Source organism: Thunnus albacares, chromosome 18, assembly GCF_914725855.1.
Source record: "Thunnus albacares chromosome 18, fThuAlb1.1, whole genome shotgun sequence".
Classification (NCBI taxonomy): domain Eukaryota; kingdom Metazoa; phylum Chordata; class Actinopteri; order Scombriformes; family Scombridae; genus Thunnus; species Thunnus albacares.
In genome coordinates this window covers 3,864,989-3,879,444 of record NC_058123.1, presented here as the reverse complement: position 1 = coordinate 3,879,444, position 14,456 = coordinate 3,864,989, and the positions used below count along the sequence as shown (strand labels likewise).

The window sequence follows — 14,456 nt, the reverse complement described above, 5'->3', positions numbered from 1 at the left end:
CACACGCACACACACATGCAAAATAAATAAAAGGGATCAGCTCTTTGTCTTTATCTCGTGGACAGAATTCAGGAGGGGAAAAAGGCGGAGTTTTACCTCGCACTGCAGCACAAACTGCTTCCCTCCTTTGATGCGCAGCAGGATGCACTTCTTGTCTTTAATCTGCGTTTCTTCCACCGTCACGATCTGCTCCATCGTCAGCAGGTTTTGCTGTGAACAAAAGTGTCCAGAAAAGAAGCAGCGGCGAGTTACATTCAACACTTCTAGATTGTTATTTAATACCAGTTTCACCATCAAGGACCATTAAGACTCCTCTGATCCCTTCAACACATTCACAGCTAACTGGTCTTTGATGCTGCTGCTAGATGTTTATGTTGTTGTTTGTTTTACTTTATTTCTTCTCTCTGTTGCACATGGAGCTGTGAGAAACAGTCGGGAAGATACAGCCAACGATATATAACAATAATTCCTAACGATATAATTTAATTAACTCAACCTGGACTCTGATAAATGGCAGAAGAAGGATGAAAGAAGGATTCATTCATGTGAGTTTTATCTAAAATCTTTGTCCACAGAGAGAAGATGAGCTTCTTGTAGTTGCCGTGGTGACATGTCGCTGCAGGTCTGATGGTTCAGACTTCCTGCAGGACAGTCTACCGTCTGACTGTAGATGTAAACGTCTCCCGACGGCCACAAACACAAACATTTCATCACTAACATCGTTAGTGATCTCTCTCTCTACACTTCCTGTCTGTCACATAAAGACAAAAACCCTGAAAAATAACACATGAACGCAACTAATCTTGCTTTTATTTTGAAAAGCTTACTTTATTAACTTCTCCTTGACATTGTGTGTGATGTGTTGTTGTGTGTATTTTGTATTATGTGTGTTTTTTTTGTTGCTTTGTACTGTTTGTTATTGTGCTGTTGTGTGTTTTAATTGTGAGCTGCAGATGATTATTAGCTTTAAGCTAACTCTGGTGCAGTACATCACACGGTAACATTTATGTTTAACACTGTACATGATCCCAATAAATACATCAATAAACACATTTAAACATTTTTTTTAACACCTTCTAAAGGAGCAAATACCAGAAAGCAGATAAAGGTGAACTAAGCCTCAGCTGAGACACTATCAGGGTGCAAATAGCTGGTGAATGTTCATATTTTACCAGCATTTGGCTAGTAGCTGGTGCTAATTTTGTGCACTATCATCCAAAAGTTGACTTGAATCCATTGAACAGTTGCACTATCAAATAGATTTCTGTTGAAACTCATCACAAAGTCTGATCTAAAGTTATGTTGCCTTCAAGCACCAACGATCCTGGTCGAGGTTCCTGCTCTCAAAGGCTTCTCTTTATCTACCGGAGCTTTGATTGTATCTCATTTGTACGCTGTGTTTGACTAACGTTGTCTATAAATTAATAAATAAACAGTAAATGTAAAGTTACAAACTGGATTTTAAAGACTTGTGACTTGCCCCCCCAAAAAAAGACGTGAAAGCAGCTGTGAGTTCCTGCACCTGAACGCCTCTCAGGTTGGTTCCTGCTGTTCGTCTACTAGCAGCATTATAACGACATTACAGTGTGTTAGAAACCATTAACTTAATGTTTATATGCTGCACATCAGTCTGCAGCTCGATGGTTTCATTCAACAGACGATTAATCAGAAACTATTTTACTTCTCATGTGTGAAATGATGGATTTGATGTTTTTATATGTCTGAACGTCTCGTGCTTCACTTCTGTACTTACACTTAACATTTTGAGTGTATAAGTACGTTCACACTGAGAAGAATGGGAAAATGCAGTGCACTGATGGTGCACTCAAAACTGTCAAGAAGTTGAGTGTGGAACTATGGACACTTCTCGCCCTAAACGGCCGCCATCTTGGCTACCTAGCGGAAGGGGAGGGACCACTTCACATGTGTTTTTTAGCACTAAGCATCACTATACTGTTGTCGGATATTAGCCGTCAGTATGTTTTTTGGGTTAATTTAACAGTCTGTAATGATTTGGTAGCGCGAACGATAACGCTAATGCTAACGCTAGCTAACTCTAGCTAATGCTAACGCTAGCTAATGCTAACGCTAGCTAATGCTAATTTGTGATTGTCATTTCTGGTAAGTGCACGACGGCCGTGTTTGATTTGAGACGACACTACCCTGTAGAAATTCATGCACTTGCCCCCCAAAAAAAGACGTGAAAGCAGCTGTGAGTTCCTGCACCTGAACGCCTCTCAGGTTGGTTCCTGCTGTTCGTCTACTAGCAGCAGCAGCAGGAAGTGTGAGGAAGGTTTACGGACACAGACGCACTAGTGACTGTGAAGCGGGGGAGGTGGACTACAGCTCTATGAGGACTCTCTGAGTTCTATGAGTGTTAACAACTCACCACAACATCTCTGCATCTCTGCTTTTTAAAATGTTTTAGCCACTTGTCCTTCAGTGTGGAGTCGGGACAGACAGACAAGACAGACAAAACAGACAAACGTTCATACGCGGACAAACAGCAGCAGAGCGCCGTCGCTTCAGGACAGGATGGACATAGATAAGACAGGACGGACATGTAAACGTGGACGTGATGAAAGTGATGAAAGGAGCGCGGCCGGGAGGCAAACTCACCCGTGACTCGCCCTCGCCCCTCCACTCCACACGGTTGGGGAAGAGATAGAAGTATCGACGCTGCCACTGAGTCAGGAACGGGTTCCCCAGCTTCAACATGTAGCCGTGCATTATACAGTCCTTCCCCAACGCGTAGTCTGCACAAAGACACACACACAAAGGTGAGCGCTGGATTCTGACATATTCCCTGGATTTTCAAATTAAAAGTAGCGGTATTATTACCTTCTTCATGGCCGAGCTGCTTGTTCTTGGCCCTCTTGCGAGCTTCGTTCTTGTCCGTGTCTGAGTTGACGGCTTCGTAGACCGTCTCCGCGACCTCCTGCTGCCAGCGCTCCGATATCACCAGAGGAAAGTTCTTATACAGCTCCTGGTCGCTGTCCAGCAACTACACACAGACAAGACAGACAGAAGCAGAGGAAGAAATGGGTTTAGTAACGACTGACAGAACAGAAAACATCCCTGTTAGTGGTGCAGTTATACTAGAAAAGTCAAGTCAAGCTCTTTAAACAATAAATAAGAACAAACATGCACTCGCCTGAGATAAAAAAAATACCAGCAAATTAGTAAAAACAATGATGTGTTGTATGATCACGTTTGAAGGGGTTGAAGCATTTTTGTCTTTCCTCCATTTCTGGTTTCTCTCTTAACTTCTGGCTTTAATAAATACAAATCAGAAGCTTCGGTCCTGCTCTTCGTTTCTCAAAGTTGGGAACACACATCCACGTTATTTTAAGGAGGTCATGTGACCTGATAGTACCACCATCCAGCATGGATATCAGGTTAAAAAGACAACTGTTGGAGCAAAGTTATATTCAGCGTTAACTAGCTTAAAACTAGCTTAAAACTAGCTGAAGGTCACTTCAAGGGTCTAATCAGTCTGATGATGCAGATTATTAAACTACCATCACTAAACCTGCTGATTTACCAACAGAAATTGCAACTTTTCACCCAAATATGTCGTATATGAAACTGTACTGATCCAAATATAGAAAAAAATTAAATTTTATTCAGGAAATTAAATTTGAAAAGGTGGAAGTTGTCTTATATTCAAAGACCAGACAGTTACATGTTCAGGAGATCAGATGTTTTTTTTGAGTATCGCTGTGACACCTGCTCGTACAGAGAGTGATGCATTATGGGTTGTTTGTAGCCTTAATGTTGCTACGCCAGTGAGTTGTTTATCGGTTTTTGTTTGGTTGGATCAGTTTAACGTGTTTGTCATGACGAGTGAAAAACGTTAGTGAGGATGAGGAGGAGATGTTAGTGAGGACGAGGGGCCGTTAGTGAGGAAGAGGGGCCGTTAGTGAGGACGAGGAACCCGTTAGTGAGGAAGAGGAACCGTTAGTGAGGATGAGGAACCGTTAGTGAGGATGAGGAACCATTAGTGAGGATGAGGAACCGTTAGTGAGGAAGAGGAACCCGTTAGTGAGGATGAGGAACCGTTAGTGAGGATGAGGAACCGTTAGTGAGGAAGAGGAACCGTTAGTGAGGATGAGGAACCGTTAGTGAGGAAGAGGAACCGTTAGTGAGGATGAGGAACCGTTAGTGAGGACGAGGAACCGTTAGTGAGGATGAGGAACCCGTTAGTGAGGACGAGGAACCGTTAGTGAGGATGAGGAACCCGTTAGTGAGGAAGAGGAACCGTTAGTGAGGATGAGGAACCCGTTAGTGAGGACGAGGAGCCGTTAGTGAGGATGAGGAACCCGTTAGTGAGGACGAGGAGCCGTTAGTGAGGATGAGGAACCCGTTAGTGAGGACGAGGAACCGTTAGTGAGGATGAGGAACCCGTTAGTGAGGACGAGGAGCCGTTAGTGAGGATGAGGAACCCGTTAGTGAGGACGAGGAGCCGTTAGTGAGGATGAGGAACCCGTTAGTGAGGACGAGGAACCGTTAGTGAGGATGAGGAGCCGTTAGTGAGGATGAGGAACCCGTTAGTGAGGACGAGGAACCGTTAGTGAGGACGAGGAGCCGTTAGTGAAGATGAGGAACCCGTTAGTGAGGACGAGGAGCCGTTAGTGAGGATGAGGAGCTGTTAGTGAGGACGAGGAGCCGTTAGTGAGGAAGAGGAACCCGTTAGTGAGGACGAGGAGCCGTTAGTGAGGATGAGGAGCTGTTAGTGAGGATGAGGAACCGTTAGTGAGGATGAGGAACCCGTTAGTGAGGACGAGGAACCGTTAGTGAGGATGAGGAACCCGTTAGTGAGGACGAGGAGCCGTTAGTGAGGAAGAGGAACCCGTTAGTGAGGACGAGGAGCCGTTAGTGAGGATGAGGAGCTGTTAGTGAGGATGAGGAACCCGTTAGTGAGGAAGAGGAACCGTTAGTGAGGATGAGGAACCGTTAGTGAGGACGAGGAACCGTTAGTGAGGACGAGGGGCCGTTAGTGAGGAAGAGGGGCCGTTAGTGAGGATGAGGAACCGTTAGTGAGGATGAGGAACCATTAGTGAGGATGAGGAACCGTTAGTGAGGAAGAGGAACCCGTTAGTGAGGATGAGGAACCATTAGTGAGGATGAGGAACCGTTAGTGAGGAAGAGGAACCCGTTAGTGAGGAAGAGGAACCGTTAGTGAGGATGAGGAACCGTTAGTGAGGAAGAGGAACCGTTAGTGAGGATGAGGAACCGTTAGTGAGGAAGAGGAACCGTTAGTGAGGATGAGGAACCGTTAGTGAGGACGAGGAACCGTTAGTGAGGATGAGGAACCCGTTAGTGAGGACGAGGAACCGTTAGTGAGGATGAGGAACCCGTTAGTGAGGAAGAGGAACCGTTAGTGAGGATGAGGAACCCGTTAGTGAGGACGAGGAGCCGTTAGTGAGGATGAGGAACCCGTTAGTGAGGACGAGGAGCCGTTAGTGAGGATGAGGAACCCGTTAGTGAGGACGAGGAACCGTTAGTGAGGATGAGGAGCCGTTAGTGAGGATGAGGAACCCGTTAGTGAGGACGAGGAACCGTTAGTGAGGACGAGGAGCCGTTAGTGAAGATGAGGAACCCGTTAGTGAGGACGAGGAGCCGTTAGTGAGGATGAGGAGCTGTTAGTGAGGACGAGGAGCCGTTAGTGAGGAAGAGGAACCCGTTAGTGAGGACGAGGAGCCGTTAGTGAGGATGAGGAGCTGTTAGTGAGGATGAGGAACCGTTAGTGAGGATGAGGAACCCGTTAGTGAGGACGAGGAACCGTTAGTGAGGATGAGGAACCCGTTAGTGAGGACGAGGAGCCGTTAGTGAGGAAGAGGAACCCGTTAGTGAGGACGAGGAGCCGTTAGTGAGGATGAGGAGCTGTTAGTGAGGATGAGGAACCCGTTAGTGAGGAAGAGGAACCGTTAGTGAGGATGAGGAACCGTTAGTGAGGACGAGGAACCGTTAGTGAGGACGAGGAACCGTTAGTGAGGACGAGGGGCCGTTAGTGAGGACGAGGGGCCGTTAGTGAGGAAGAGGAACCGTTAGTGAGGAAGAGGAACCCGTTAGTGAGGAAGAGGAACCGTTAGTGAGGAAGAGGAACCGTTAGTGAGGATGAGGAGCTGTTAGTGAGGAAGAGGAGCTCAGACAGACTGAAACATGTGAGTGTTACATCTTCATAAAGTGTTTTTGCAGAAACAGCTGTTGGAAAATCTTAAAATCTATTTATGTTATTAATGATTATTGAATTATCAGCTTGTTACACAATAATCAGGACAGATTATAGAAAACTCAACTGTGCAGCATCAAAGTGACTTTAATTGCCACTCAGACAACTTTTGTTCTGATATATTATTAGAATCAGATTATTAAACACAAACTGTGAGCAGCAACCATGACGATAAAACAGTCAAATGCTGCTGTGAGGTAGAAACGATCTAATTAGTGCCGCTGATGCAAAACTTTACTCAAACTTTGATCTTAAAGACAGAATTTATATCTCAGCTGTCGGTTTACTGGGTCAACTAACGATGAATAATAAAAGTCATATCAAAATAAAAGTATTTAAGGTGTTAATGGTCGTTTCTAGATGACATTATAAATAGGACACAGATACCGCAGTAATCTTTACTGTCTCTTTAAGAAAACTCCCTGCTGACTCTTCTATCTTCTTCTTGTTTGTTGACGTTCAGACAGAACGAGTCATTTAGTGCTGACTGGATGATCGTCAGGAGACTGGGAGCTCTGGTTATTTAGATGATGGCTGCTGAGTTAACAACCGCCGAGCGCCGTCGGGGGGGAAACGTAAAGAAAACGCTTTTTTTTTGTGTCTTTTATGTCTCTGCAGCCGAGTGTCAGAGGATGAGTAAGTGTTACTGCAGCCGCGTTAATGTTAATGAGGGAGGAAGCTGCTGGTTCAGGGAAAAAAACAATAAACAACAAGAAGAAAACAACAACTATAAGCTTTATAACTATCCCTGCGGCTTCCTACGGCGGTGATTCAGGAATGTAAGTACATCCTCTCTGCGGTCGGTCAGAGAGAAAGTGAGCGGGTCAACGGTTCCTTCGCTTCGCTCTTTACGAGACGTCCGCGACCTTTGATGATGCAAGAAAACTAACAGAATAACTGAAAGCTCACAGAGAGACATGAAGACTTGTTCTGTGAGTTATAAGACACAAATTCAAAGTGATGGAGGCCGAAAAATGCATTTAAAAGTCTGTGTGAAGCTTCTATTCAGCTTCAGCAGTCTGAGTTATTAACATCAAGTGGATATCTGACACATTTACAGTCTTTTTAGCATCAAATTCCCTCTTTGTGTTTCCTCGGACAGTGTTTCTCTGTTGAGCTGCAGGTGGAAGTATAGTAACAAAAAGAGGAACTTTGACACTAAAAAGACTGTAACGTTGAAAGATATCTACTTGATTTGACTCATTTGGACGCTGAAGCTTCATGAAATACATTTTTTTGCACAGAAGGAGGACTGTGGATTTAATCATTACTAGTTTTTTTAAAAGTGGATCTGAGTTTTATGCTAATCTGACAGATGGAAACAAGCTAACAGCAACATATCGGCCTGTTTTGGGGGAACCGATGAGACAAACATAAAAAAAATAAAAGACTCTATAATAGCTCGTCAGATGTGCTGCTGTTCATCTTTCACACCTGTTTTAACACCAGATTTGTTTACATTTAGTTTCTGCTGAATCATCTATTAGCTGCTCCTGTTTGAAGACATTTATCACTAGATTTAGAGGATTTATGGAGGTTTATTGGTGATGACATCATAGATAATGAATCCTCAGGAAGTGTCAGTCACATTGAGTGATATTAATATGATGATTCGGGTCGTTTCTTGTATTCTAGTGATGGTTTCCTGTAGTCTTGGTTAGCGATATGACTGCTGTTTCTCTCTGGAAGTTGATGTTTCATGTGTGTTCAAAGTGTTGCATATATACAGAAGTTTAAAAAAAAAGAAGTTGTGGAACTCTTGAGGATGAGCTCTGCATATAAATTCACCTCTAAACTATTTCTTCTCTGTTTTTGAAAGTATTTTATTCTCTCCATGAATAAGCTACACTGACGCTGTGTTTTGGAAAGCTTTCCTGCGCGTACATCCTCGGCTTGTTCATAAACAGGAAACCCGTCTATTGAGTCAAAAAATTTGCTGAGAAGGCCACAGGACACATCTGCGTCGTGATACGCTGGTGTGCTGGACGGTCTGTGATGTCAGCGAGAGTGAGCGTGAGTGTGTGTTGTGTTTTTACCTTGATGCCCTTGGTGTCCTCCTCGTCAAAAGAGCCGATGTCAAAAGCGTCCGCGGCGTTGACTTCTCCCCGGGGAGGGATTAAAGGAGGAGAGTACTGTGCAGACGGAGGGAGAGAGAGAACACAGAGAGGTGGTTTTTTCAGATGAAGGAGAAACAAAAAGACGACAGTCCCGCAGCGTATCCTCCCTCAAGTGATGGGGTAACCATAGCAACTGTAGTGGACTTAATGACAAGCCGTCCGGTGTCGCTTTAACGGTTTGACCTCGTCTGCAGCAACAATAAACCCAGCCATAATTATATTGATTTAAAATACAACATGTTTACATACATTCAATACTGTTCAATTAACATGTGAGCACAAGCTACTGTATGTATATAAACTCACTTATCACACTCATTTCACACATTTGCACTATTTGTATCCTATGTGTTGTTTTTATATGTATCTTATAGTCAAATGTTTGTTTTTCTCACTTGCAACTAGCGCAGGAAGCTGCTGCTCAGCTAATAACTGCTGCAAGAGACGGCATCACACCTGTACTGGTGTCCCTGCACTGGTTACCAGTTAAGTATGGGTAAGTTTTTAAGGCTCTACACAGCCTGGTGCCCTCCCCCAGTACATCTCCTCTGCCTCCTTCACAACCCCAGATCTCTCAGATCTCTCAGACCGGCTGCTCCTCGCTGTCCCTCCATCGAGGCTGAGGGGTGACCGTGAGTTTACCGAAGACTCACATGTTCTCTCGGGCCTTCGAGTGTCGTTAAAGGCCTGTGTTTGGTCAACTGAGGTTGTTTTTACATGTGCATGTGCTGCTATGTACATACTGGTCCAATAAAGCTGATTCTGATTTTTAGAAATACACATAGTTTTATGTTAAAGTGGTGATGTTCACTGACTAATAACATGAAACAGAGGCTGCAGAGATACCAGGTGAAGACCAGCTGGACTGTGATTGGTCAGCTTGTGAGAGAAAAGTGAAGACAAGACCTGACTGTCTTCATCAGTGAATGAAAGAATCGTCCTGCAGTCAGTGATGACGTGAAGCCGAGCAGATGTTACCTGGATGTAACTGCAGGTCTATGAGTGTGTGTGTGTAGCTCACAGTCACATCTACGACACACCAGTGTGGTGATATACTGACATCCAACTACAGTTAACCCCTGACGTCAAACTATAAATGCAGCTTCACAGCAGCTTTAGAGAGTCTGCAAAGCTTCAGTGAGTGATGCTAATATGTAAATAAAAGGAAACCAACAGCTGCTTGGAACAAAAACTGCAGAATGTCAAGGGACGTTTACACAGAACTTCTCTTTGTAGACCGAAACTGTGATCGCTGTTATTATTGGAGCAGTTTTAAACTAATTTACAGGACCGAACCCTTCATGATGAAGCAACATATTCATCCAGAGCAGCCGTGTGACTCACTGATGTGTTTTTAATAGTTTCTGGACGAATATCAGGCTTTAGATACACACACGAAGAAGAAGAAAAATATAAAACAACCAGCAGCTACGTCCTTGAAATAAACAGTCAATAGCAGCTCGATTATACTGCAATCAGTGTGTTAGTTATTGATGGATGAGAGAAATGTGATCATCCTGCAGCACAAAGAAGAAAAAAGCTGATGGATGGAGAGACGCAGCTCGCTCACCTTCTGCAGGTAAACCTGCTGCCAGTCAATGCCTTTGAAAAACTGATGCTCCTTCACCTCCGGGGCTCTGTGTGACAGACAGAGAGAGAGAGAAGAAGAAGAAGAAGAAGAAGAGGGCAGAGGGAGGTGGTGTTAGTCCTCATGTGGCCACTGGGTGGCAGTGTTCGCCACATTACTTCCCCTCTACAGACAAACACAGTCATAATCCTGCTATTTAACCAAATACCCAGAGCAGACATGGATCCATCACTCCGGTTTAGCCGTAAGCTGATGTGAAACGACAGCGCTGATGAAATTAGTTATGAACTGGGCTCCTATCGGATCGACTCCGTGTCCGTCTCTATCCGTCTTTCACTCCGGCCCCGCAAATTATACCACCCAGTGTTTCCAAAGCCTTAATGAGGCACGTCCAGCCAAATCCGTCTGACTGGTGAATTAATTTTGCACGCCTGTAGACATGACGGCTGATGTTTTTCTGTGTGTGTGTGTGTGTGTGTGTGTGTGTGTGTGTGTGTCGTACCCTCTGCCCTGGCATCCCAGCCTCTTGGAAACATCTCTCTGCAGAAGCCCCTCCAGCAGATCTTTGAGCTCAGCGGTGAAGGAGTCTGGCAGCTCCACATTCTGCCAGAGAAACAAAAGAAGAAGAAGAAGAAGAAGAAGAAGACGGAGGGGGGTTGTATGAAAATAGATTGACGTCAGTCGCAACCGTTACTGTGGTACAAGTCGGCCTCTGCCCTTTCATTTCTTTCTTTTTTTTTTTTACTGCTCGGCGGAGACGTTTCAGAGGAGCAGAAGTGCCATCTAGCAGGATCTGTTCCATCATCGTCTCTTCCTGTCTCAGCCTGCTGTCTGCTCACATCGTGTTTATGTAATGAGACCATTCATCATGTTTAATAAACACTAAAGACATATAGAGCTGTATTTTTAGCCTGAATCGCAGCCTTTTAGCCCTCTCTCTCTCTCTCTCTCTCTCTCTCTCCCTCACACACACACACACATACACACACACACACACACATATATAAACGCAGATGATGAGGATTATAAGGGATGAAACAGATTAAGTAGCTGGATTAAAATCCTAATCTGGATTTATTGTGATATAGAAGATCATGCTTTCTCTGTTTAGAGGTCCTCCAAACAGTGCAACGTGTGCTTGTGAGTGAGTGTGTGTGTGTGTGTGTCTCATTCGCTTCGTGTCCTGACAAAACACATAAACGGACACGGCGGTTTGGACGCGTTCCACTCTGATGGACGGACGCCGCCGCTGCTGCCGCTGCTGGCGAGCGACAGCGAAGAGGAGCGGAGCGAAGTGGAAACTCACTTCGGGGAGTTTGTCATTTGTAAAACTCGGAAACACAACGTGTCGCCTTTACTGAAGTCTGGCTTGGATGTGAGGAGGGGTGGGTGGGTGAGAGCAGATATGTCAGCGGGTGGGCTCAATGGACGCCATTCATCCAGAGTGTTTGCTGAATTTGACCTGTGACATCAAAAAGGTTAAACGGTATATTCACCCAGCAGACAATGACACAGTAAATACACCACTTACTGCTGAGCCCAGGAAGTGTTTTAATGTCTTAATAATCATAATAATAATAATAATAACATCTAATTAAAGCCTTCTCTCTGAAACATGATGATGCTGACATTTGGTACTTAAAGGGCAGGTTCACACTTTTTTAAATCTGTCTTTTCTTGCTGTGATCGTTCCTCCTGTTCACTTACAAGATATTTAAAAGTTTATCTGAAGCTAATATGAAGCTTCAGCGTCCAAATGAGTCAAATCAAGTAGATATCTTTCAATGTTTCAGTCTTTTTAGTGCCGAAGTTCCTCTTTTTGTTACTATACTTCCACCTGCAGCTCAACAGGGAAACACAAAGAGGGAATTTGATGCTATAAAAGACTGTAAAAGTGTCAGATATCCACTTGATATGAATAACTCAGACTGCTGAAGCTGAATATAAGCTTCAGATAAAGTGTACAAAATAACTGTGCTCCCCCCCCCCCGCCCCCCCCGCCCCCCCGTCAGGATTTTGGCCTCCATCACTTCCACTGAAAGCACATTTGAAGGGGATTTTTAATAGCTTGTATGAACAGGAGGACGTTTTAAGACATTTTTAAAAAAAAAAAAGATGTCTCTAGATTTGTAGCGGACATGCAATAATTTAAAGTTAATTAAAAAGGCAGATTCTACAGAGATGAGACAGTAATGCCTTGTACATTAAACCTGCCTGTCTTCAACCTGGACCGCAGATCCCTGAGTAAACTACAGCTGGATGTGGCTACAAATCCCCTCCGACCCGCGGGGGTGTACTTTTAACTTTCCAGGCTTTGGCTGCTAGCTCCAGTTTATCTAAGGTTTCTGTCGTACGCCTCATCTCCCGCGTCTTCCCGTGACACGGCGAGCGCTGCTGAGTAAACACGGCGTTGGAAACGGAGAGATGAAAAAAAGAATGAATTCACCGACATTTATCTCTGTCGACGCATGTGAGGTAACCTCTGTCTAGCGTGCAGCGGCGCTCTGTTTGTTCACACACGGTACAGTATGCATAGGGATATAAACATCTGTGTGCGTTTGGTATTACTGTACGGTAAACAAGGGCTAAACCCCTCTGTGTGTGTGTGTGTGTGTGTGTGTGTGTGTGTGTGTGTGTGTGTGTGTGTGTAGAGTTAAGTAAAGACACATATGTGCTTTACAGGTTATTTAAACAGAAGCTTCTCCATCATGTGTGTGTGTGTGTGTGTGTGTGTGTGTGTGTGTGTATCCGCCATCACGTTCACCTTTGTCAGCGTGGCGTCGCTGACTTCTAGGAAACGTGTAGATGTGTCTTACCATGGTGAGCGTCATGCGGTCGATCTCGTGTTTGTCTTTGGTCTTGTGCTGTCTGAAGGGACTGTGCCTGAACAGAAAAGAGAGAGAGAGAGAGAGAGAGAGTGAGAGATACTGACACTGAGTGGAGATTACTGGGGGGAAACGGAGGAGACGGAGGAGAGGAGGTGCTGGATGTGAGAACAGAGCAGGAGGTGTGAAAAACAAGCAAACCCCAAGAATAAATCAGACACTCGCTGCCAATCACACGCCCTTTTCAACTCCTCATATTTTTGCTTTTTTTTTTTTTTTTTTTTAGTTAAAACTGAAGCTCATTATAAATATTACAACACTTTAAATTAAGAAATGTTAATCTGAAATGACCCAGATTCCTTCTCACTCTAATTAGACACATTGCAAAAAAAGCTGACGGCGGTTTGAGAGAGTTCACATAACGAGAACGTTGCAGCTACGATACCGACGACGTTCAGCCGACCTGCGTCTGATCGCCCTCAAATTACAGCTGAGAGTCGTCACTTTGACCTCGCAGTCATGGAGTCGTTGTGCTGGAAGTAACGGAGCCAAAACAGAAAAGAAACTGTTCAAATATTTTCAGATGAAACTGCAGCTGCTTGACTGAAACAATCTACATTTAGAGCGTTTACAGTTCATTTACACTGGTTCCTCTCTAATATCCTCTAAGTATGAAGCAGGTAAAGATGCACTGATGTGGACTTTTTCTCTCCTGATGCTGATTATGATTCCTAAACTCAGACCATCCATCGATACACATGCACTCTCTCACCATGTTTAACACAGACATCCAACATCATAACAGTATATAAATAACAGAGTCAACCATGCAGCATATGTATTATAATTACACAAAACCTGCTGCTCCTCCTCCTCCAGGGTTAATATATGGAACATTTAAGACTCAGTTCATTGCACCCCCCCTACGTTCATCTTTAATGTGCACTTCCCTTTGAATTACAGGTGTAAGTTTGTTTATTATCTTGGGACTTCCTGTGCTGTATGCAAACACATTTCTGTGTTATTTCATTTGTGTAGGAGCCTGAGTTAGCATCACATATTTACTTCTGTGGTCAGTTGCCGGAATAAATGGTCTCCTCCGAAGAACTTCATCCTTTTATATCACTACTGCTAGAAACCACCGGTTACATAGAAATAACAGAGAAATCATAGACGCCAAGTTGAACAATATACTAAAATAATCATTTTTTTTTATTCTAAGCTGCAGAAAATACTCGACTCTAATTGGTGCATGATCTCTTCTTAATAAAAACATATATCTACATATATTAACTGATATAAATCTAAAAGTTTTACACCCATGAAGCAGAACTATGTGATGTTTTCTCAGCATTTATTCTATTTTACTATCACCATGTGTGCCCCTGATGTATAGTCTGACAAGACTGAAAACTGCGAGTACTTTAACTTCAATTAAGGGTGACAGGTAATATTTCCCCCCCTGTTTTTTTTTTTTTTTCATAAAGTCAGACGAGCTTTAGTGAAGCAGTTTGGGACCAAATCGTTCCTCCGAATGCCGAGAAAACGATCGCAGCTGCAGAACAGCTTAATTGGAAGAATACACACAGGAGGCATTTTCACAGACACATTTTGATCCAATACAAGAGCTGGCGGACTTGTGAGTGAGAACACCCATAAATCAAGCGAGCACATTTTTACGAGACGGAGCG

At 44.0% G+C, this 14,456-nt stretch overlaps 1 protein-coding gene across 2 annotated transcripts in view; it reads right to left on the bottom strand.

Annotated features, from left to right (window-relative positions):
* The window catches only part of grk3 (G protein-coupled receptor kinase 3), a 76,582-nt gene that overhangs the window by 5,073 nt on the left and 57,053 nt on the right, over positions 1 to 14,456 (bottom strand). For both annotated transcript variants that reach the window (XM_044332968.1, XM_044332969.1), the window contains 7 exons: positions 12,757 to 12,823; positions 10,443 to 10,543; positions 9,923 to 9,989; positions 8,272 to 8,367; positions 2,842 to 3,004; positions 2,620 to 2,756; positions 97 to 210 (listed from right to left, as the gene is read on the bottom strand). In XM_044332968.1, coding sequence (XP_044188903.1) covers positions 97 to 210; positions 2,620 to 2,756; positions 2,842 to 3,004; positions 8,272 to 8,367; positions 9,923 to 9,989; positions 10,443 to 10,543; positions 12,757 to 12,823 — 745 coding nt within the window. The remainder of the gene's footprint in view (positions 1 to 96; positions 211 to 2,619; positions 2,757 to 2,841; positions 3,005 to 8,271; positions 8,368 to 9,922; positions 9,990 to 10,442; positions 10,544 to 12,756; positions 12,824 to 14,456) is intronic.